This window comes from Astatotilapia calliptera, chromosome 12, assembly GCF_964374335.1.
Source record: "Astatotilapia calliptera chromosome 12, fAstCal68.1, whole genome shotgun sequence".
Lineage (NCBI taxonomy): Eukaryota > Metazoa > Chordata > Actinopteri > Cichliformes > Cichlidae > Astatotilapia > Astatotilapia calliptera.
In genome coordinates, this window is record NC_137433.1 from 24,076,339 (window position 1) to 24,100,564 (window position 24,226).

Genomic DNA, 24,226 nt, shown 5'->3' on the forward strand with positions numbered 1-24,226 from the left:
CTAGACATTTCAATCATTTTAGACCCACTAGCATTAAGATCACTTAGTATTTCTCCCGATTAGACGTTTCTGCTTCATGTAAAAGACGTACAAAAAGTTTGTTTCTAAAGCAAATCTGGTAAGAAAAAAAGAACATATGTACATTTATACAAACAGAAACAGATTTAAGAACAAGCTAAGCACAAGGTCGTGAAATTAATGAGCTGAAGCTAACCGACTCCTTCCTGAAGCTGAAGCGCGACTGCACCTTCTCTACCCTCGTCCTTAAGACGACGGTGAAAAATAACGATTTAATCTTTTCTTTAAAAAGTGACATCACATGTTTCATTTCAAAGCTAAACTTTGACCTAGTGTCCAAATTCAGAAATACAAGGTAAAGAAAGTATATAGCAAAAAAAAAAAAAGTAATTTATTTAGTGAGTATAATCAGGAGAAGTTTTGTTTTGTTTTTTTACCCATCCTAGTCACTTATGATTTTCCAAATACAAGAACATTAAATTACATGTTAAGCCTTAATTTGTTCCCATCCAGGAAATATAATCATCGATTCATACAATAAGACATGACGTGTTTCAAAGATTGGTAAAGGCAGGGTGGGGGTGACTTACAGCGGTAAAGACATGGTGATTCTGTGACATCATTTCAGATCCATTGAGCAAAGCCCTTTCCGACATGCATTTCTTTCCTTTAATCACACAGCTTCATGTCTGAATGCACGAAGCAGCCTGTCACACTAGAATGGAGCCGGAAACACTGAAGTGTCACTTTCAACACAGAACAAAGTCTATTTGTCATGCCACTGTATTAACGGATGCACAAAAACTACTGCTGTCTCACTCACTCTCTCACACACACACACACACACACACACACACACACACACACCTACCTTTCAGTGACTGACAGGGAGTTTTAAACATCCAAATGTAACCACACTAGAGTTAACACTGCCAGTGCAATAAATCTTTTGCACGTATTGCAAAACTCAAATCGGACATCTGCATATATCACGTCTGAATGAATTCGTGTTTACTTTACCACTGCCCACACCCTACAAGTCAAAGAACATAAACCCCAAATATTTTTTTTAAAGTCATTATACTCACTTCACTACCCCAAAGTAGTCAACCTGGAAGAAACAAAAAGGGACCTACAGCACTTTACCAGTATGATGAAGCCATGGAGTATGATGTCTGAAAGGGACTTAACTGTGGGGTTACTCTAAGGAAACACCCACCAACATGCACTGATGGCATAGATTACTGCCATATTGTTATTATTGCCATGCCCCTGCCCCTTGCTTTTGTTAGAATAAAGCTCCATCTAAATATTTCTGTCAATATTGTGGAGATTTTACATTTGTGTAGGACAACTTTAGTGTGAAAATATATGAAACCTATGTAATAATAGAATTTGACAATTAGTTAATCAACTTTTTTGAAAACACCAGGTTTTCACTCTTGCTCTCACCTTTTCCCCTTTTCTTTTTTAAAATTAAGATCACAGAAAGAAGGTTTTTCAGAATAACCCAAGTTAAGCATTCTGTAACATATTACCATTTCCTGTTCTTGAAGCTTATCTGGATTGTTATGCTAATTTTTCTTCACATAGCTGAGTGCTTCACTTTTTCCATTTGAAACTGGTATGGATCTTTAAAAAAAAAAAAACAACAAAAAAAACCCTATCATGTTACATGAGGATCAAATAAACTCATGACAGATGTTCGTGGCAGCATAATGTGAGACAAGTCATCATAGCCTTCAGCGTGTTTTAAAAAAAATGTACCATTTGGACATTTTAAGTAGTTAAGTACAGCGTGTAGGTGGAAAGCTACAACTACAGTGCAGTTAGTGAGGATAGGACTTAAGGTAAAGACAGAGAATGTACTTTTCAGACAGAGTAGGCGTATCAGAACAGTAAGCTGAGGTTTTAAGGTCAAGAGGAACGAAAGGCTGTGAGCGTCTTCTGAACCAAAATACAAATCAACATATTCTGCATTCACTGTTTGAAAATGTCCCTCCATTCTGTTGTTCCTCTTTTTCTACCATCTTTCCAACATGATGCCAATTCTTGTCCATTCTTCCTTTTCCATTTGTCGTTTTTTTTACACAGTCACCCCGCAGGCCTGAGAGGTTGTCCAAATGTAGTTGTGCTGACATTTAGTGTGTTTCAATATCTGATGTTCAGCAGTGTTGTCTGAAGAGCTCGTTTCAGAGTCCCCTTTGGTCCTTCTCTGATGCGTGTAAATGATCCCAGGTTAGCCCCCAGCAGTAAGCAGATATCTGAATATTTCCTGTGCTTCCATTATCATCCACTTGCTCCAGTTTATTCCCAGCTGAGTTGGAGTCATGTACACAGGCACAACAGATCAGTGCATATACAACATGGGTCTCCTTAATGTGTTTCTCTGAAGGTTTCTAACAGAATAAAGAATGTGCCATCAAGGTCCACCTTATCTGTGGTGTGTTTCTAGAAACACAGAGCATATTGGAAAAAGAAGAAATGTCCCAGCTTTCTTTCCATATATTTAGTAGATGACCTCATAAACAGTGGCCTTCTTGTCCCCTGAACCAGTAACAATGTACTTGTCATCCACAGATATGTCACAGCTTAGTACCGAGGATGATTCTTTAGACTGAGGAAAAAAGAGATGGGGGAGAAAAAAAAAAGTCAGTAATGAAACATTTTAAAAGAAAACTAGAAAATAAATTCATGTGTGTTTGTATGGAACACAGTGCTTAAAAGTTTTAAAGTTGTGCTTTTAAAATTTACTGAATAGTACTGAAAGTAATATAGGAGCGACTATGAGACTGCGAGGCTTTTACCTCAGTACTCATATTCAAAGTTTAAGCACGTTTTTCTGTATAATTCTCTTTAAACAACCTCCTTTGTTGGACAGCACTGACTGTTTCATAGCATTGACTCAGTTACTGCATGGATGCAAAACAGTGCTAGTGGATTTTGCAGGGTGGTTTATTAAAGCCAATGCAGCAACTTTCGAGGAGCACATTTTGTGTCATTTATGAAAATATATAATACAATGAATGTACTGATCAATTGCCACCAACCTGGAATATGCTCGCCCCATAAGGTGTCCTCCATGCATTCAGTAAGTTGTCCTTTCCTGTGCTCACAAACCATTTGCCTAGTAGAAGAGTAAATACAAGCATGCACAATATAAAAAATGAAAGCACTGTAGAATGGAACATACAACGTACAGACATAACTTCAGTGAAACCACTGGGCTGGGGGTGTCTTCACCTAACAATGGATTCCAAGCCCACGTTTTTTTTTTCCACCTCTATTTTGCAGCTCATTTAATATGCAAGTTGCTTACCACAGTAGGCAAACTGCAGGGAGAGCACACAGCTCTCATGTAGATGAAGCTGGTATTTATCCGGTTTGGTTACATGAAGGACCTCAACATTGCTACTCTCCATTCCAACAGCGAGCCATTCTCCTGTCGGACAGTAGCCGAGCGAGAAGATCTGAACACAAGAGAAAATAAATATTAATAAGTCCTGTCAGGATTACAAATTTAACCAACTGATACACACAGATTTTGTTTTAGTGGGGATGCTACTTTAAAATAAAAACTGAAACTTGTGGATTTCTTTTTAAGTAAATGACTGAAATAATGTTCAAATGCCTGTATGATTGTGCACCTGTGATGTAAAGTCATGCTGCTGCAGCTGCCGTCCCTCCCTCAGATCCCAGGAGCGGACTGTGTTATCCAAGCCTCCGGTCCACAGCTTGGTGCCATCATTGGAGATGTCGATACAGCTGGCTCCATCTGTGTGGCCCTGGAACTGCCTGTGGGATACACACATACATTCTCAATTAAATAAAGACGGACATTTTGGAACAAGGCACCAACCATGAGCTGTGCAGGGCAGTTGGTATGCATCACATGTTACCATATGGAGAGTGCTTACAGCATTTCTCATCAGAAGCCACTTTTGTAGTACTAACACTACAGATTGTCTGCCTCTTGGTGCTACAATCATAAAGGTTAAATCAGTCAGGGGCTGAGACTGCAAATTAAAGGTCAAATCTGTTGCTTAGAGGAGATTAGAAAAGCCAAGCAGTGATTGTAGATGTCCTTAACATTTAGCAGAGGCATATATTTATTTGCAGCAATCTTCTGAAGAGTGACAGAAGTAAAAGCATACAGTTATCTTTTACCTAACGAGTGTCTGGTTGTGCAAGTCCCAGACTGCAATGTTTCCATCGCTGCAGCAAGAAAAGCAAACTTTGGAGTCTGGGCTAATTGCCAGAGCGTAGCATGCTGGTGCTGATGATGTTAACTCTGCTTTAATCCTGGGAGTAGGCGTGGCCAAATCCCAGATTGACAACGTGCTTGCCTCGCCTCCCACAATAAGCGTCCGACCATCAGGGAGAAGACGGCAAGACCGGATGTAGTTGTCTCGGTTCTAATTTGGTAGGCACAAAAAAAAGTTAATATTTAGTACAATATACAACATTTTATTGTGTTGTATATTCACCACATACATTTCATTCACTATTCTGCAATCTAGAGCACAAATTCTAGTCTGATCATTTCTGACAAACAAGTGTTCCTCAAACTAATACTCAACTATATATTATAAGGCCATTACTGTAGTCCTATCCCGGAAGGAGTATAGTAAGTAAAGCTAATTTTTCATGGGGATTCGACAAATTTGGCCTGTCCAAACAGTCCAATACTTTTTGTTATATGGACTGATCACCATCAAAACACTGCCAAGTGGTCAAACCAAGTCTGGACAGGTAAAAGGGAAGCTGTTGTCACCACACGAATAACACAGACAGGCAGAATAACAACAAATTAGTGTTGTAGAACAGTTTTCTCCGCTATGCATGTTGATGGCAGCTGGCCAGTCTCCCCTCACAGCTTCTATGTTTGGCTTTGTTTTGTGCTCATGTTAATTTCCCTTTTACTTCTGCAAAATAAACTCATTGTTATATGTGGTCTCCTCTTTTGAGCTAGTCCAAAACCCTTTTGTGGCAGGAAATATTTTCCACTTCTGCACCTCAACAGGCCTTGCAGCAAAAGTACATTAACTTTTGGGTGGTGCAATTTTGAGAGTCTCAAACTGGTAGGCCTGGGAAGACTTGTTTTGTTAGAATTCATTTGCTGCTACAACTCGCCTTGCTCTTGTGGCGGCTGATTCCTTTGCAAATTATCCCCTAAATTCTAACTTAAGCTATGTATATATAGAAAAATTCTCCTGTGTTTGTAAACTGCTATCCACTTTATGCAAACCATGAGCCAGCTCATAACAATACACCTCACTCACCAGACAGTCTAGCTGGGACACAGGACTCTTGTTTCCTGGGTGACTAATGTCCCACACCTTGACACAGCCCTTTCCTCCTGTGTACACATGTCGGGTGGGGTTACTGATGGTAACGGCACACACCACCTCTCCGTGGTTCAGTGTGTTGATCTGACGGGCATGGCGAGGGATCCCAGGCCCCACCAAAGCATCTGGAGGAAATGGAACTGGCTGCATCTGTCCGTCGGCCGCGACATGAAATGAATAAGCACTGATGACAGAGTGGAAAAAGGATCAAGAAAAAGAAATCATCATTGTCACCATCATCATGGGAATTATAAGACTAATTAGTTTTACAACTATACTTACGGTTTGCCACCAGGGATTCCTGTCAGACTAGGAGGCATTCCAGGAACTCGCATGTGAGGATGAGGATCAAAACCAACCTTTTGGACAGAAAACAGACATTTTATAAGCCCAGGACTAACAAATACCCATGAGAATTGGCAAAATGCTCACAGGTCAATACTAACCTGTGAAAAAGAGCATAAACACTCATGAGCACAAAGCTAACACATACTCTCAAGCACACATTAAACTGCTTATTCTAAATGACAACTACAAGAGACAGCAAACACACACAGGCAGATCTGTAGGTATTTGTGACTGCCTCCCACCCCATCCTCATCCAACAAACAAACACACACAGCTGCTAAGTACACAACCTGAGTTGCTATCAAGTGTTGCTCAGACACTGCTGTGTGACTACTAAAGATATTTAAACAGTGTAATGAACACTATGCAAATACAGCAAAGAGTAATGTGGCGAATGTACTGCACATAGGTATGCCATCTGTATAAATACTATCCAAAAGAAAGCAGGGACATGAAGCTTTGCAACTATTCACAATTTAATAGTAGTTTTTTTGTTGTTGTTTTGATTCTTGTTTTAAAGTATTCACATTGATTAATGTCACTTTCTTTAAAATAAAATTTCCATTCTTTTGAGTATTTAAATGCCCTTTTAAGTTACAATGCATGACACGGGAAACTACAACATAATGACTATTTCTTTAGAGGGGTGTAAGTTCAATGAATGTGGTAGAGATGAAAATCTGCCTGGAGCAGGTTACAGAGTTTTATGGCTGAGAGGTGACAACAACTGCTGCCCACCTGCTTCAGGTATAATAGCAAAGAGAAAGGCACAGTTGAAAAGTTTCATGTGAAGGGAGCAGAACTCAAAAATGCACTCTGTTCTTTTCACACACATTCACTGACATGAAAATTCATAAAACTAAAGAATCCAGAAGTGCAAACCTGACACCAGGCTAACATAACTCTAGCATCTGAGTTTCTGCCAAAGTTCTATCTTGGCATGCAATCCATAGACATACACAGATTTAAAGGGTCACCTCATTTTATCACGTTAGTCTTGTTCTTCTACTCACCATTGGTGACCGCCCGTATGCGGCCACTGCAGCTGCCGCTGCAGCACTCATCTGAGGTGACATGTTGTGCAGCCCAGCAGCATAGGCTGCAGCTCCAGCTGCACCAGCTAGCTCCCCGTTCATTCCTGCTGTGTGGGGCAACATGCCAAATGCACCTGGATATGGACCTGGTACAGCCAGGGGAGTTCGCAAACCTGCAGCTGGAAACAAGCACAAGAGGATTAATTAGTTAATGTCTAAGAATGCAAGTCTACGTCTTTTCACCATGCACTTACCAGACATTACTGCCAACGCTTGACTAGGCTATCATGTAAAAGCAACTTAAGCCTAGGTAAACTGAGATTTCTAACCAGATATCTTGCAGTCACACTTCATATTAAGCTGTCTCTAGGATAAGGTTTTAAATATCTTCCATGAAACTGACTGAACGAGCAGACTTCTGCCTGAAGCAAGCAAACTCATTTTATTTGCCTCTAACAGAAAACTACATCATTTTTATAACCATTTATTAAGAAGTAAGTTTAAATGACCTACTAGGTGGATGTGGTATTTCCATTGAGGGGGGTTTTGAAAGATTTGGTCGGATTCCAGGTGTGGAGCTGGGCCCGGGGGTGGAGTCACCTCTAGGCGTGGGTGTGCTTGACTTCAGCCCAGGTGTACCTGCCTTATCTCGCTGCCAAACACCAAGGAATAATTATAAATATACAATAAATAAATAAATCACTCCATTTACTGGGTTTATTTATATAAAACAAATAAGTTTTTCTTTTCCATTCCTACCATTGCCATCTCTTTAGACTTTAAGGAGGAGGAGCTGGCTGATGATGCAGTAGAGGCTGGACTACAGGGGTCTTTCTTGAGAAGACGCGCTTTATCCAAACCATTTTCTCTAGGAGAAGGAAGAGGTGTGCCACGAGGGGAGGCTGGATCCTGGTGAAGTAACAAGAATTCTGTTAACTATTTGGGAGTTCAACTTAATACAATCCTTGAAAGAAGAAGACCACAGACGCCTGAATATGATGCACATCTTAAAAATGGACCATTGATGTAATGTAATTTAAGCATGTACCAGACAGCACAAAAACTAACATTTATAAAATATATTCAAATGTACTGACCTCATTTGAGACATCCACCACCAAATTGTCATCACTTTTCTCTGCGTCACTATCCTAGGGAAGAGGATCAGTTAGATAATCAAATTAGTCCATTGACTGGCTGTATAATTAATAAAATATGTTCAAATGAATGAAGACATTCCTTTTCCTTTGTCACGTTACATTAAAGACACAGGTACCAGAGAGATTCCTTACATAGTGACTTGAGTCCTTGTCATCCACCTTTCGCTTTTTGGTGTCATTTGAGAAGTCAGGTCCGTTGCGTCGCTTATCTGAATTCCTAAGACTTTCTGGCAGCAATGAGTTACTCTGCGAATGAAAGCAACGAGGAGGATGAGAAGGGCAGAACACTGCCGTTCATAAAAATATGAAAAAGAAAAAGGACAATTTGGAGGATAAAGACAAATTTTGCCATTTACGGTTCTGATTTCACTCAGTTGTGTATGCATCCTGCATGAGCTCACTAAAGTGTCTGATCCGTCTACCACTAATTGCAAGAGCTATTCAGCTATGTAGAGCAGGTTAGAAAAACATACTCCTACTTGCAAATAGGTTAATAGTTCACAGAAGCATGAATTAAGCAGCACTAACACTTAAACAGCAACCTCTTTTCTCACTTGACCAAAGCCCGTCACAGCCACACACAAACACATGCCTCTGAAGTTGATGATTACATTAAGTGGCTCTCAAAATCTATCAGTGCTCCCTCTCCTGGCTCTGACAAGCTGCACTGGCTGTACTGAGAGTGTGGGTGAGAGTGTGTGTGTTTGTGTGCACAGTGTGTAATTGACTGTGAAAGCCTGTGTGTACGAACAAGTGTGTAACAGACTGTGAGTGTGTATTGCTTGCATAACACTCCTGTGTCCCTGCGTCCCAAGACTACACATGCACACAGAGCTGCCTCCCCCTGGCCTCCTGACCAATGGATCCTATTGTTAATGGATTAAAGCTTCATGTTGAGTCCATTATAGTCTCAACCTGTCAATGAAATGTGCATCCAACATACACAAACACATGCGCATGCACAAATCAAGCAAGGGAGTGAGTGCTTGGGCTTTGAGGGGGGAAAAGGGTAAATGAAGGAGGAATGGAGGGAGGGTGTGAGAGTGTGGAGGAAAAGAAAGGGTGACAAGAGACGAGGGACGGAAAAGAGTTTCCGGGGGGGGGGGGGGATCTGTATTCTGCCAAAGGCCCCTTCCTTCATACCCCCCCCAAACCTCCTTTCCTCCCCTCCTCTCTTTATTGAAAGGTTTTAGTGAGCTGAGCACAGAAGCACTGACCCGCAAAACGTAAGCAATTTCCCCCCTCCCTCACTCTCTGTTCGCTTTTAGCATGGTGCCTCTCTCTCCCATCTCTGAAATACACACATATACACACGATGTCACATGACTGCTGGTCCCTCACCCCCCACTCTTCCCCAAGCCCTCCCCTCTCAGTGGTGATGATATTAAACACAATGAGAGTCTTTAAGCGCGGGATAAGGGGCGGTGGGAGGGGGAGAAGGGGGTAATCTGCTCACTGAGGTGTTAAATAGGCACAACAATGCAGGCTAGGGTTGAGAAGTGTGTGTGTATGAAAAATGTGTGTGTGTCTGTGTGTGACCATGCTAAAAAGCTCATTTGGAGGAGAAAGGAAACCTAAGTTCAGAGCAGATCTAGGGCAGAACTAAAGAGGCAGGCCAAAGCCCTACCCAAAGAAATCCCACCACCCCTGCAGACACAGACACACACAGAGACACGGACACACACACACACACACAAGCTGAGAGTCAAAATGCACAACTTAAAAAGGTAAAAGCTACCTGGGTGTGAAACAGCACTAAAAACTACAAGGTGCTTTTATTCATAATGACATGTCATAAATTTTATTGATCCCTCAGGGGGAGTTACATAATAAAAGCAATTTCCATATAATGGGGACACACACACACACACACACACAGCAACAGGTGACATCTACTCGCATTATGAAATTCTGTCCTACAGCATTTGGATGGATTTGACATCAACCTTTAGCTACTGCATTTTCAATTAAGCCCTACACCTTCTAAGAACTGTATGAGTGGCCAAAAATAACCTTTTATATAAGTGCATTAGTAAAAACCAAGCAATTAGCATATCTCTTGAAATTATATAAATTAAATATGTATTTATTAATGTGTGTGTAAATTTGCATTTGACCATGTTTAGGAGCAGTTTACTTACTCACAGCTATCTATTAACTAGAAGAACAAAGCAAATTTCCCGTAAACCTAAACTATCCCTCAAACAAAAGTAAGACAATAGTAGCTCACCAGAGCAGTAAACATTGCTGCAGAAAGAGGAAGTACTTACTGTGCTGGGCTCTCGCTCTGTTGTCATTGGAAAAGCATGTGTGTGGTTGAGGTCACGGGGGGTTTACCAGAGCAGAAAAAAACCCAAACAGATAAGGGAAGAAGAATGAGTTCAAACAGACTTCATTGCAACACAACTCATACATAAACAACCCCTTTCTATCAGAAGTGTTTCTGTGCTGGAAGGTGCGTCTCCTTACCTCTCAGGTGTTCAGGTCCTGCAGGGTGAGAGTCTTGTCCAGACATGTGAGGTTTTTTCTCACCACTCTCTTTTCCTGCCAGATGAGGAGGAACAGCTCCGAGTGCTCCTGACAGAGCCAGAAGACTAGCTGAACCACCCAGCTGAGAAGGATGGAGGCCAGCAGGGTGAGGAGTGAGGGGCACAGGAGCACCACCATGGTTATGGGACAAGTGCTGCTGCTTTAAGAGAGGGGAAGGGGAAAAAAACAGAAGGCGAAAGAGGTGGTTAGTTGGGAAAAACATTTTTAAAAAAGTGACCTGCTACAAAGAGGCACCAGTCCATTTTTATTTAGTCTGTGGTATACACAGCTGGACCTGTAACAGACAGGTCAGACAGATGAATAAAAAGCAGTTTAAAAGAACCACACCTATGTGGGTATGGCTTAATTCAGCAGTTGTGATGTAGTGCAGTACATCACAATCATGGCTAAAACAAAAAACAAAAAAACAGAGAAGTTGAGTTCAACGAGAAGTCTCAAATTTCATAATACAACTACCATAAATGTTTAAAGCATCAGTATCCGACACCAAAAACCCAACATAAAAGCAAGCCAAAAACAGCTAAAACTTAACAATGCTCTGTAACCTAATCAAAAGAGACTTCTGTCCCTATTAAAGTCTTCAACAGATGGGACAGTTTCTCCACTGTCTGGGGTTTACACCACCTCAACAAGCTGCTGCGCTCTACAAGGTGGTGAACACAGCCTCTCCCCCCTACACACATCCTCCTCCCTCTAAGGTCAAACACTGAACAATACTGACAGCTGGGATCACAGCCCAAACCCTGAGGATGTGGAGGGGGTAGGAGGGAGGAATGACGAGAGCCCCAGCTGCTGCTTGCACTGTCAGATCTTGTGAGAGAGTGAGGCGACTGAGCAGAGAGGGGAGGAGAGAAGGAGAGAAGAGGGTCAGAGAGACAGAGAGAGAGGGAGAGCCAGTTTGGCTGGCAGCCCTGCTCTCTCTTTCACACCAAATCAGGCGCTCGTCTGAGCGTGAAATGCCTTTGTGTTCCAAAACATCATTATTGCCTCCTCAGACAGTAGCTGCGGGAATCCAAGCTCACTGATTCGCCGCAGGGAGGGGAGGAGGAAGGAGGGAGAGAAGAAGGGAAGGTGGGGCACAGGAGGCGACTCGGCGGGGGTGGAAGCAGTGCTGAAGGTCAAACCGACTTTTATCTCACCTAATTGACGCACCCACCCCCATCTCACTTTGGATCCCCCGCCTCCTTTTACCTCTCCATCTATCCTTTGCTCCCTGCATCCTCCCCCAAAGAATGGAGGTAAAACAACAAAACAGTCTTTTAGCATCAACCCCCATGCCTGCCTGCGCTCACACACTCAATTTCCAGAGTTAGCTCGCCTGCCAAACAATCAAACATAAACACACCCACACGTCACACTTGATCACACTTAACATGCATACGCATAGTCTAGATAAACAAGGCAGGCACACACATCCTCACTCAACCATCCTACCTCTGCCTGTTGTTTTCTGGGGATAACAGAAAAGCATGCTCTGCTACACACAAACGCACACACACACAAACAGATGCAAAGCACACACACGCACGCACACGGATACACAAACAGGACCCCTGATGGGAGTAAATGGAGGGGAAGTATTGGTAGAGGCAAGGGGAGCCTGGTTTGTCATGGGATGTGAACTGGTGTGTCTGCGTGCATTTGTGTGGGATGTGCATGCGTGTGTGTGTGTGTGTGTGTGAGAGTGTGAAGGTAGGGGCAACATGCTTCATTACGCTCATTTAACTCACAAACGGGGTGAATGACAGGCTGGCGTGGGAGACGAGAGGAGATGGGAAGGGGGGGGTGTAAGGGCAACGCTGTGACCCCCCCTTTTACAAACACAAAAATCCTGCAATTAAGACTCAAACAGCAACTGCCAAATCCACCTCTCACACCAATCAGACACTAACAGAGACCCCCATCAGTTCACGCCAACTAACAAGCCCACCCCACATCACACCAAGCCCTCTCCAGACCCCTCCTCTTTCCCACATTCCCCTTGAACCAAAACCCATAGCGTCTCCTCCAGCCAGTCAAGCCCCTATGGCTCCTATAAGTCCGAGTAATAATGGTTCTCTAATCCCACCCAAAGAGTCATCACCACCAACAGCTAGACTCTCCATCTCCGTTTTACGTTGAGCATCACTGTCAAACCTCAAGGAAAAAAACTACTTTTTACTCTTAGTGTGCCAAATCATTTTCTACTTAAGTATGAATAGCTGGTCATGCCCCATCAGTCTTCCAAGTCTGTCAACATCTTTTCAATAAACACCTTTCATAATTCCTGAAGCATATCCTCTTTGTCAACTTACTCATAACGAAAGAGTCCAGTTCTATCAATCAAAATCAAAACCATAGTCTCAAAAGAGAAAACATATTTGCACAAGGGTTAATTTTCTTTCATTTCCCATAAAAATCACTCATATGCCCTACATCTAATTCTACAGTCTAAGTCCAGTGTTGGCTTATATCCTTGAGTTAAGTCTGGTGACAAAGGAATAAGGAATCTCATTTAAAAAAAAAAACAAAAAAAACAACAACACACAGTCTCAGGCATATTCCTAAAACTTTATATAGATATCTGTTATGATTTGGTAGCAGTTCTCAGGGTTTTAACTGAAATGAGAAGAGAGAAAAAAAAAGACAAGACAGGTGACCAAAATGAGGACTTTTACCTTGTGTTTGACTTTGACCCATTTGTGTTTGAGTAAACAGTAAGATGTGTATTTACACTCCGTTTTTACTATGTAAACAGTACAAATTGTTTCTTCAAATAGAACACAGACCTTTGATGACACAACAAGACTGTGGAAAATGTGGCTTCATTAAATGGTGCATATGCAATGTATTAGGTAATTTGCTATACTAATGTCCATGTCCTTATTATGGTTGCCCCCTAGGCAGCGACTAACACTAGTCATACTTACTATGTTAATTACACACAAAGAACAACAAGAACAAACAAAGAAGATTACTGTGGTAGCCAACAACAACCTGAGAACTGAAATAATTTTATTACCAGAGCAAAATCAAACTGTGTTCCAAACTTGTTTGTGTAGGGAAAGAAATATTTCCTATGGAGTAAACACACACACTGCGATAGTTAATGCAAAGAGAAATTAAAGGAATACACACTGTAGGTGGAAGACCGGGCAGTCCACGTACCCCGATGACAGCATTGAGCTCTGCCATGGTCACCTGTTTGGCTCGCTCCACAGCCTGAACCACCTGCTGCTGATGCTGTAAAACAAAGATGCACAAACGTTTGCCAAAGCCTGAGAGTAATGGCAGATTTACCAGTAAAATTAGAGTGTATAAATGGGATACAAAGCACAGTCTGTAGCTCTAAGTCACACATACTTACCTCCTGTGAGAGGAAGGGAATGACTTGTGCACAGATGGTGTTTAGTCTCTTGGCAATCTCAGTCTGATGAAGTAAGAGACACACACAGATAGAAAGAGACTTAATTGTTGATAACATAATTACATTCATTTAGAAAAGACATCTGTTCAGTAACACCAATAAAGCAATAAACGTGCACACACACACACACACACACACACACACACACACACACACACACAAGAAAGTGCTGCCACCACAGCAAGCAAGCAAAATACCCCCCCCCCCCAAAAAAAAACCCCTACCAGACAATGATACCGATGACACTCATCGACTTCTCTCCACACAGAAATCCAGTGTGTGCCATTTTCAGCACACACAGTGTAATGAGATTTTCCTCTCTAATTATAATTGTGGGCTCAGCTCAGGTTTCTCTCTTATTACCCGTTCTATTTCTTTTGCTCCCTCTCCGCCTGTCCTCTGTGTTCTTGTCCCCCTTCCCATCAGCACTTCAACATAATCTCATCAACTACTAACTTGGTTTGCTCTCCCTCGGTATCCATGCCAACACATCCGCCTGCCCCTTAAACCCCCGGAGGTGGTTACAATTGGCTGAAACCAGATACCCCCGTGGTGGCATCAAATCAGATAAGGGGACTCATATTACACATCATCCAATCAAATTGATACGAGGACGACCAGAGTGAAGTGGGAATCGGGGACCATGAAAGGTAGTAATGGCTCAGACGACACACACATAAATATATAGATACATAGAAACATGCATCATATCACCCTGTATTATTGTTGGGTGAATACTCAGGAAAAATGCGATGGTTGTCGTCACCGAAACAACAAATGGTTTTATGGAAACTTTTCAAAACTCAGCCAAAATTAAGTCATCAAGCTAGAAAGAAATGTAATATCCCACAGCACAAAGCAACCACCTGTGTGGGTTTAACTAACCCAAAAATGACTTCCCTTGCTATGCAACTGTTATATGTCCTGTTGACTCACTTTACAGTAATAGCAAACAAGTAACTGTTCAAGAATTCATTGCCCTAATCTCCCATCTACATATAATTAATTTAACCTGACAATCTGCTATTGTTTACAAATTAGAAATTTGAAGAAATGGCCACAAAATCAGGGGATTAAAGCTATTACAGATCATCCAGAGAGTGATGGTAAAGCTAACATAGGCAAAACCTTTTTTATGCTGTCACCGAGCAAAAATTCAAGACTAATCTATGAGTAAAGTGTAATCAAAATGGTCCGAGAGGAAACCTGACTTCTGCATGTTCTCTTGGCTGTTTTAAAACTGTGAAAAAATGCAGAGAGGAAGACTTTGGGAAAACGCTTATATTTTTAAGAATAAAGGAGCTCCTGTTGGCTGTTCTACAAATGCAGATGTACATGAATGTCCCTTCAGATGGAAACCCTGATTGAGTCATGGGAAATCCCACTGGGAAACTTGCTCTTCAATCACTGGCATGAACTGGCCGCACAAAAAGGAAGATGGTCTTGTCAAACAAAGAGTCTAAAAGGGAGACAGCCAATAAACATATTAAAGCATGGTGTATGTTTCTTTTACAAGTTGGAGGATCGCTCATTAGGTAAAGGGGAGTGTTAGTAACGTTACACACCTAGCTAATGGCATGGTAAGTTCCCAGACATCAGCAACTGTTTGAAGGAGACATCAATATACAATATGTTATAGAGTTTTATTACCCGATGAAGGTACATCACAGCACGACCGTTTTGGAAGCATGACTGTCTGTTAAAACTTCATCTCAGTCCTTCCACTAGTCACTAAGATATTTCAGCCTGGGCCAAAGTCCAAAGGCTGACAGGCACTGCCATCTCTAAAACTTTAAAACCATGGCGTTGCTGCTCTAAATTATTTAATGATTTTAATGGGTCTGACAGCTCCTGAAAAACTGAAGTGGAGACGTCCTCTTTAGCTGGAGCATACTTGCGCTCAATTAGATGTCTCTGTCACGCACACACCTGTCAGCTCGCCAAACAGCCACAGTTCAGCCAATTATGTACTTGGATGAGCTAAATCAAGTGCTACCGTTTTCACAATGAGTCTTGAACTACACACATAACTGCTTCAAAAATAATAGTACTTTCAGTTATATTTATAAAAATTATGAATATATTTATAAAGTAACACAACATACATCTTGACAAGTCAACAAATGATACTCCCCAGACAAATTTAAATAAGGTGGTTGAATAAATACTCCACGTAAAAGTAAGCAAAGTCAGAACAAATAGACGTAAGTATATATGGAACAGCTTCCCTCTGAGAAAACTAAACACCGAACAACTGACTCTTTATCCAGAATCAAAAGACATGTTAAGCCTTCAGAGTACGCATACCTCCGTGTCATAACTACATGAGCTCAGCAGCCTTGCCACAGTTTTAACATTGCTGTCTGTGTATGTGCACCTGATGGCTACAGGACACTTTCGACAAATAAGAAAGGGGGATCTTAAAAACCTGTATTCTGTCCAGTTTTAAAGTTTCAGACTTTCCTGTACTGCCAAAGTGCGTCAAAAATAACCAAGTCATTCCATACCAAGAAATTTTGAAATGAAAAGCTATTTCTGGCATACTATGTATATCCATTCTCAGAATTATGAGTTGTAAGCCTATAATTAGCTTTGTATACAGGGTCAATCATTAGGCTGCCTGAGAATAGTGTGACCAGATACTAGGGCAACCCAGCAAACCTAAGTCGAGAGACAAAGTCAAATGCTCAAATTTCCCAGGCTGCAGCCAAGACTTACAAGTTCATGGTGTTGGCCTCAAAAGTTTCTCCTCTCACTCACTTTGAACAGGGTAACGTTATATGTTATCTAACTGAATTATATTTGCTTGTGGGGAAAAGCTGCAAAAAGTTTTCAGGCAGCAGCTCAGGTGCTAACCAATCAAATTATGTTATGCAAATGTCCTGAGAGAGCAGAATGAAGATTGAGTACTCTGTCATTCATTTGAACTTTAGCAATAATCTCCAGAAAACAAACTAGACTTTATCAGTGGAGGGACGAAGACTGTTTTGTGATTTTTGGCAATATTTATGATGAAAATGATCAAGTTAGAAGCAACAAAACATGTTTCTTTTTCCTCTACTTGGTGCCCAGCCTTTGTATAGGTGGTACAAAGGAAGGGAAATAAAGTATTGTTGTGTGCACTAAAGGAAAAAGCAATGTGACTGTGATATTACTAAACCTAAATGTCAAAACTGAAAGCTGAATATCCACCCAATAATCAAATATTAGTGTCCAGCTCGACCAGTTCTCTTGTATATGCTTACATTTAGACCCAACCAGCTACACTAAGCTCATAACTGCTAATCAAAGCTTTCTTTGCTTGCTTTGTGATTTTACACAATATGATCTGTTGTTACTCTACTACGCCTCTCCCCCAACATTGAGACATGTCTAATGTCAAGCATAAAAAAGTAACAAAATCCACAAAAACTCACAGCCCGTGCATCCAAACCCTTAAATTAACATTTCTATATAGTGAATGAATCGAACAATGACTCATAACTGAGACAGTGGGTGAACAGAAGTTGAGGATGCAGAGACAAGATGCAAGCATACACAGAAAATGTGCGAACAGAGAAGCAGCTTCCCATTACACATATAATTGGAGCATTATGCACCCCCCACAAACGTACATCCTCAGCAGGAGGTGAGTTGTTCGTCTATATCCTCCATACCCCCACCCACCCACAGAAGCTTGTTGCTCTGACAACTGCAGTCCCAAGCTAATGACCTCCCCTGGAGCTTTAGTGAGTGTAACTGTGTGTTTATGTGTGTGTGTGGACAATAGGAAGAGATGCATCTCCCTTACAATGAAAGAGCAGTAGCTTCACATGGACATAAAATGAAAGAGGAGCCAAAGAAGGGGGAATTTGGGGTGGGGGGTGGTTTGTAGCAAAAAGGAAGAAGAGATCCCATAACTGTTATTGGAGAGCAGAGGAAGGCAGAAAGAAAAGAAGAGGACTTGGGGTATAAAAAGGGAGAATAACACAAGAGGAGAAGGAAGGGGAAGGAGTGTGAGAGAGGCGGAGAAGTATCCCCACTCTTCACTGAAGCATCCAGCCAATCCACCTCCAATTTCCTCTGGTCTGACTGGTCGATAGCTGTGGTAATTACTGGTAAACGCTCTGAGCCCTGCACCACTCCTGTGGGGAAATGTGTGTTTGTGTGTAGCGAGAGGGTGAGTTTTTCCCCTGCTCATCATCCACATGTCTACACACTTAAAAGAAAATTTTTAACTTTCACTGTCTGTGTACATATGTATATGCATCAACAAGTTCTGTGCTTGTGTTCACTCTACCGTCTGTGAACTGAAACTGTCACTATCGTCGCGTTTTTGCATACATTACTTAGAGCTATGCAAAGTGCCCTTGCCTTTCTGCATGTGCATGTACACTGATTGGGTAATTGCCCTTGTTATTGTGCGCTTCATGCTTGAGTCTGCCTCGTTACTGTGTTAACCTCCCAACTTCAAAAAAGGGAGAGCTCCACTGTATCTCCTCCGTCTGCCTCACCGTGATCGATTCCTCTGCCCTCACCAGCCCTACCCCTCTAATGTAATAAAGCAGGCCGCTCCCCTAGACAGCACCAATCAATCTACAGAGCCATTCATCCTGCCTCTGGGCTCAGCCGGCCGGCCCTAACTGGGGAAATGGAGACAGAGCCCCATCGATCACAAATAAACACACATCCACACACACATATACAAGCATACAGTAAAAGAGAGACACACACACACACACACAAATGCACTCGTGCACACGCAAGGACACGTCAACAGGCCCACACTCCACATACATCAAAATCCATCCATGAGAGGAAGAGAAATAAACAAGAAGACCGACAGAGTAGACGAGCAGCCATACCTGTTTGTGCATTTCAATGTTGAGGCCATACGACATCTCATAGTACTGGGGGAGGGGAGGGAGGCAAAGAGTGAGAGGGTTAGAGGGGGTGAAACAAATCCTAAACCCCTGAAAGAAAAAGCCTGAATAACTTAAACAATAATTAGCTACACTGTAGATGTCTTTGAGGATATTTGCAGATCTTTTTAAATGAAGTGTTCCACAAAGAGGTCAAACTACTTTGAAAGTCAAAACATGCAAGTCAAATGCTTTTTAACTTGAACATGAGGCAATGCAACATGCTCGCAAACAATCTGAACTGAACAGCATTCGTGTCCATGTTATGTTTGTTTCTGTGCTAGATTAGAAGCTTTTGACACACAGCCACATTGCTTTGTGTAAAAGAGGTAAAACTTCAGTGATTTAAGGTGAAAAGTAAGCTCTCATGTATATTTTATTTTCTGAAACAGTGAAACACATTTTAAATCAACATGAAAAGTCGTAACAGCACAGCATCTTTGCGCAGTAAAAGCAGGTGACACTTGCATGTTGCTCTTCCTCTTCCCTTCATTTAGTATTTAACAATACATATATTTTGTATTACGAGTCTTCAGATAGGAATTTGTATTCTGCTTTATAAGATATGGACAACTTTCTCCTCTAGGAAACTTTAGAACTCAGGCATGTGATGTGTGACCCTGCAGGGCAAATGAATTGAGTATAGGGAGCTCACCATGACGTAGTGCCTCTGCATCTCTGTTTTTTCACTGGCCAGCTTCTCACACTCCAGTTTGAGACTTTAAAAAAAACAACAAGAAATACAATACACCATTTACTTTGAGTGGGACTCAACATTTCAAGTTAAACTAATCAGTTTTCATTCTTTCTCTCACCCCTCTTGCTTGATGATTTAAACACCTTCTAAAACAGACCATGGAGATGTTTTTAAAAGAATTGGTGCAAAAATGGAAAATACAATGATTGTTCCCGTCAAATAATGGGTATATGTTTATGACAATCCTCTTCTTTGAATATGTAAATCAGAAACATTATGTCTGCAGGTCTAGCTTTCACCTGTTGTGAATGACCCACACTGACAACATCTAGAGCAAAGTTAAAAAAAACAAAAAGAAAAAAAAGAAACACTCACATGTAGTACTTAAGCAAGCCTTTTCCCTACACAGCTACACACACAGGGGAAAATAAGGCGTGATTTATGAAACCCTCAGCCCACACGCCACCCCTCTGGCTCTCACCCATCAAGAAGATGTAGACCTACCGCAGTGCAAGCGCTAACACTGATGCCTGCTTGCATATGTGTGCACTTTTGTATGTGTACGTGAACCTAATCCAGGTTTATGGGTTAGTCTGAAGCCAGGGTTGAGGTTTTGTTCATTATGGTTATGAGGATGACTGTGGTTAGGGTGAAGTTTAGTGTTGGGAGGGCAGATGACAATAGAGGAAAATGTGAATTGAGTGTTTGTGTTATCCACCTGTGGTACTGTGCCTGAAGAAACTGAAACTCCTCCTTGATGCGGTCCAGTGACTCTGGGATGGTGAACTTGAAGGGCTGGCCTGGAGCCTGGTGGGGCGTCTGGCGCGTGCGCGCGCGCGCAAACACACACACACACACAGACGGATTACCAACATCACACTGGTACATTACTTACACATTATTGGTTACATTATGAATCTGGTACTTTTCAGCACAAATACAATATCAACAACTTCGAAATATTAGTCGTTATTAAAAAAAAAAAAAACACAAAAAGCTAAAACGCAGTATAATCAATCCCACTGTAGAGCCCAATTAGTTAGAGGACTGAGCTTAATATAAACACACAGGCAGCCCGGAGGGGCGGGTCATATAACGAGGTAATGTTACCCGGTTAGCCCGGTGAAATGAGCGTCTGTTAATGCACAAAGAGCGTCTTACCGGGTGTCGCCCCTGGGGAAACATTGTTATCTCCGGGAGGATGAAACTGTTTCTTTCTTAAAACCCCGTCAAAGTGGGATCAAATGGGGATGAAAAGTAAGGTTGTGGGAAGCTCCCAATCACGGAGAGGAATCCATCCGCCGTTGTTATTAGGACCCCCGGTCGTTAATTACAAAAAAAGCACCGCTTGTCCGCTTCGTCTGGGTTCACCGACCGTTTAACGTGAATTTCCGCTTCTCCCTGTCTCTCGGTCGTCTGTCCTCCGCTCCACAGGCAGCGCGACCGTAAATCAACCGGAAAAACACGGGAAACGGCTCATTAGTTGAAAGCAGCTGAAGGGGGAGGGAAGAGAAGGGCAGGAGAGCCAGGTGAGAAATGAAGAAAAAAAAAAAATAGGGCTGGAGCCACCTTCGCCACTCCGGCGTTTGTTTTGTGTGCGAACTGATGTATTCCGAGTACGGAGGGCCGACCAAACAAACAAACAAGATAAAATCAACCCCGTAGATCCTCAACAGACAGCCGCAAACTGCCGGCGCTCAGTCAGAGCATCAGAAACAAATCCACACAAGTTAATTGCAGAGAAGAGTTCCCACTTGACTCGCCGCAGTCGCTGGCTGGCGGTTGAACGGTCAACAAATACAGAAATATTTACTTCCTCGATCAGTGTGGAAGCAAGCCTTGCCTCCAAAATAGATTTCTCGTTTTTAAGACAAAAAATAAAAAACGAGGAAATATATCGTTAATTTTGATAACAACAACTCCCACAGCGGCGGGAACTGATCACGGTCTTGCTCTGCTTTACCTCAATGGCAACTTTCTCACGCGGTTTCACGCTCACCCAGCTAACCGAAACTATAGGCCAGCCCACAAAACGCCTCCGAACCAATCAAAGTCTCCGCTCCACGTGGGGACAATAATGTGGGTTATGAAACTGGCCAATGGTCTCTCTGCGAAGTTCCTCGATTCCGTTGACCTCGTTGAGCTACGCAGATTTTGACCAATCAGCGCGTCGCAAGGAGCTGCCACTTCGGAAGCGCGCAGGGCGGGCAGTGCGGTGGGGAAAAAGGCAAGTCTCAGCTGTCAATCAAAGTAACGTGGGTTCCAAGAGCAGAGCTGTAAATGTGCGCGTCCACACATACACACACACGCACACATTAACAAGCACACGCAGGCACACACTCAAACAGAAAAACACAAATATTGTTTTTTTTAGCTGCCGTGAACCTTCCCAGCAAGTGTCGTGACAAATAACCCCAAATCTCTCTCTTCCTCTGCTTTCTCTCCCCTTCTATGTAATAATTTTCAGCGTGGGAATTGATTTAGTAGGACTTGAACGCGCTTTATGTTCTGCTCCTAAAAAAAATCTAATTATGCTGCTCATCTGTTGCAGTTTATTGCTATTTTCATACAGTCAGTCTACAGAAATCGCTCAGTTTGCCTGATCATGTTTCCTTCGCTGGCCAAGGACAAATCCAAAACTCCTTACTTGTACTGTGATGTCTTTATATCTCTTCAAAAACGTAGCTCGGCATTGTGCAAATGCGATTTTGACCCAAAGAAAGCAGAAAAATGCCAGGGGGGTTCCCGATTCGTTGTAATAAAGCTCACAGAATGGTATTTTATTATACCAGCAGTCAAAGCCAGACTGAAGCAGCTGTAAATAAAGACACACTAACAAGTGAGCAGCGCACACAAAGAAAAAAAGCAGATAACAAGTCAAGAGTAGCTGCTAAAGTAATGAATACAAAAATATAAATGATAAAGAGGCTTTTATTGAAAATGTGTGAAGAGATATGCCACCTTCATCAAAAACGAAGACCATATCTTTTGCACATAAAAGTTTCAGCAATGTTTTTAAAATAAAGACGTCACCATTTATTGCTCTTCTAACCAACAAGCACAAGTTATAGCTCCATTCCCAATAAAGGCTATTGCTAAGTTACACTCATGTGCCAGCTACCTGATGAAATACTGCATGGCTGAAGTCACCACGTTGTGACTGGCGAGGGGTGTTTGAAGCTGAGTCATAAAGGAGGCTCGCGGGATCTTCTCTACTCCTCTTATCCCATCTACGCACTGCTCACTTCACATTGGATGGCCCCTCAGAGACACACTGGCCTGTGATTGGCTTGGAGACCTCAACCCCCTGACCCACGTGACCTCTGACCTCTATGGTGGCTGATCCAGTCCATATGAGAGACTCCTGACTGTGACCAACAGTGACCTTTTTTTGCAGGTCTCACACATGCACAGACACGCAGGTGCTGTGGAGTGGGTGGTACGGTTACAAAGGCTTGCATGGCAGCTACACATTTGTGTGGGTGCTTAAACGCATTTTGTCTTTTATAAGTGTTGGTTCACATTTGTGTTAACCTTTGCTGCCTGTGACCCACACCCTCACCCCACCCCCGGTCCCTCTAAAATGAACAACCAGGATTTCCTTGAAGTGCAACTCAGCCACACTGTTTGGAATTCACAGGAAAATTTTGTGCTGCATCAACCTAATGGTTGGACCTTTTCATTTAGGCTGTTTATATTAATTTATTCGTTTTGGCTGTATGCGACTGGCTTCTGGAGCTACAGTTAATCACAGTTACTGCCTTTGAATATATGGTAAATTTCCACTAAAGAAAATCATCCTGAGTGTGTGTAATTTCTGAAATTTACAGCATGTTTTTAGAATCTTGGCTAGTTATCTGTTTGCTGCATAATGTTTTGTTTTTTATTGTTTTCCATTCTTAAACCTCTCTACGGTGCACTGAATTATGCACATTGCTACACTTTCATGGCCCCAGTTCCCCCATCTTCTCTTCTGTTCTTCTCAAATGCTTCAAGGCTTAATGTCATCATTTTTTTAGTGCAGATTCAGTTGTTCAGAATCAAGTGCAGTGTTGGCCTTATTGAGTGTACCTGAAACGTAATCTAAAATTTAGATCAATAACTTGTCCATACTGTGTGATAAGTTCCTACAAAAAAGAGGTACAATCCCAGTTCTGCAAAGTTGTGATGTGGTGAAAAATGTAAAAAATTAATAAATAAATAATCTCATAAACACATACTTTATTTACACATCAAATCTTTCTTTTTAAAGTATTGAATTGAATTCGGTGGCAGCAACATGTCTCAAAAGTTGGAGTACTGCCACATTTACACCTGTGTAGTATCCCCTCCTCTTTACCACTCTGTAAGTGTCTCGGAACTGTGGAGACCAGCGGCTGCCCCCCTTTAGAGCAATGTCATCCCATTCCCTGGGTCTTCTTTATCATATTTTCCATTTTATGATCTGCCAATTTCTTTTAGTTGTTGGATTGGAGTGGGCCGCAAGCAATCCAATTCAGCATCTGAACTCTTCTACTACAAAGTCATGCTGTTGTAAAATAGATGGAACATGCAGTTTAGCATTGTCTTGCTGAGGTATGCAAGGTCTTCCAAGAAAAAGATGTCATCTTTTAGGATACGTTGTCTAAAGCCTCTGTATACCGTTCAGCATTGATGCCTTTCCAGATGTGGAAGCTGCCAGTTCTTTTCACTATTATATCGCCATAGCATCAGAGACTTTTGAACTGCAGACTTTTGAACTGAGTGCTGCAAACCAGATGGTCC

General features: G+C 42.0%; 1 protein-coding gene across 3 annotated transcripts; it reads right to left on the reverse strand.

Moving 5' to 3' along the window:
• Positions 1-1,624: 1,624 nt before the first annotated feature.
• On the reverse strand, positions 1,625-21,443 carry LOC113033270 (TLE family member 1, transcriptional corepressor). Of its 3 annotated transcripts, XM_026186905.2 has the most exons (20): positions 20,624-21,443; positions 20,181-20,281; positions 19,421-19,484; positions 18,709-18,753; positions 13,805-13,867; positions 13,576-13,680; positions 10,378-10,597; positions 10,179-10,195; positions 8,041-8,154; positions 7,846-7,899; positions 7,508-7,657; positions 7,262-7,400; positions 6,728-6,927; positions 5,649-5,725; positions 5,301-5,550; positions 4,186-4,433; positions 3,666-3,813; positions 3,338-3,488; positions 3,069-3,145; positions 1,625-2,635 (listed from the first exon to the last, which is right to left on the reverse strand). In XM_026186905.2, exons 1-20 carry the CDS (start codon positions 20,645-20,647, stop codon positions 2,528-2,530), a joined length of 2,355 nt encoding a protein of 784 aa, XP_026042690.1. In that variant the 5' UTR covers positions 20,648-21,443; the 3' UTR covers positions 1,625-2,527. The 3 variants fall into 3 exon arrangements, with proteins under 3 accessions (XP_026042690.1, XP_080165393.1, XP_080165394.1); XM_080309267.1 differs by lacking the exon at positions 20,624-21,443 and having other exon boundaries at positions 20,181-20,486; XM_080309268.1 differs by lacking the exon at positions 20,624-21,443 and having other exon boundaries at positions 1,738-2,635; positions 13,606-13,680; positions 20,181-20,486.
• Between the last annotated feature and the right edge of the window lie 2,783 nt (positions 21,444-24,226).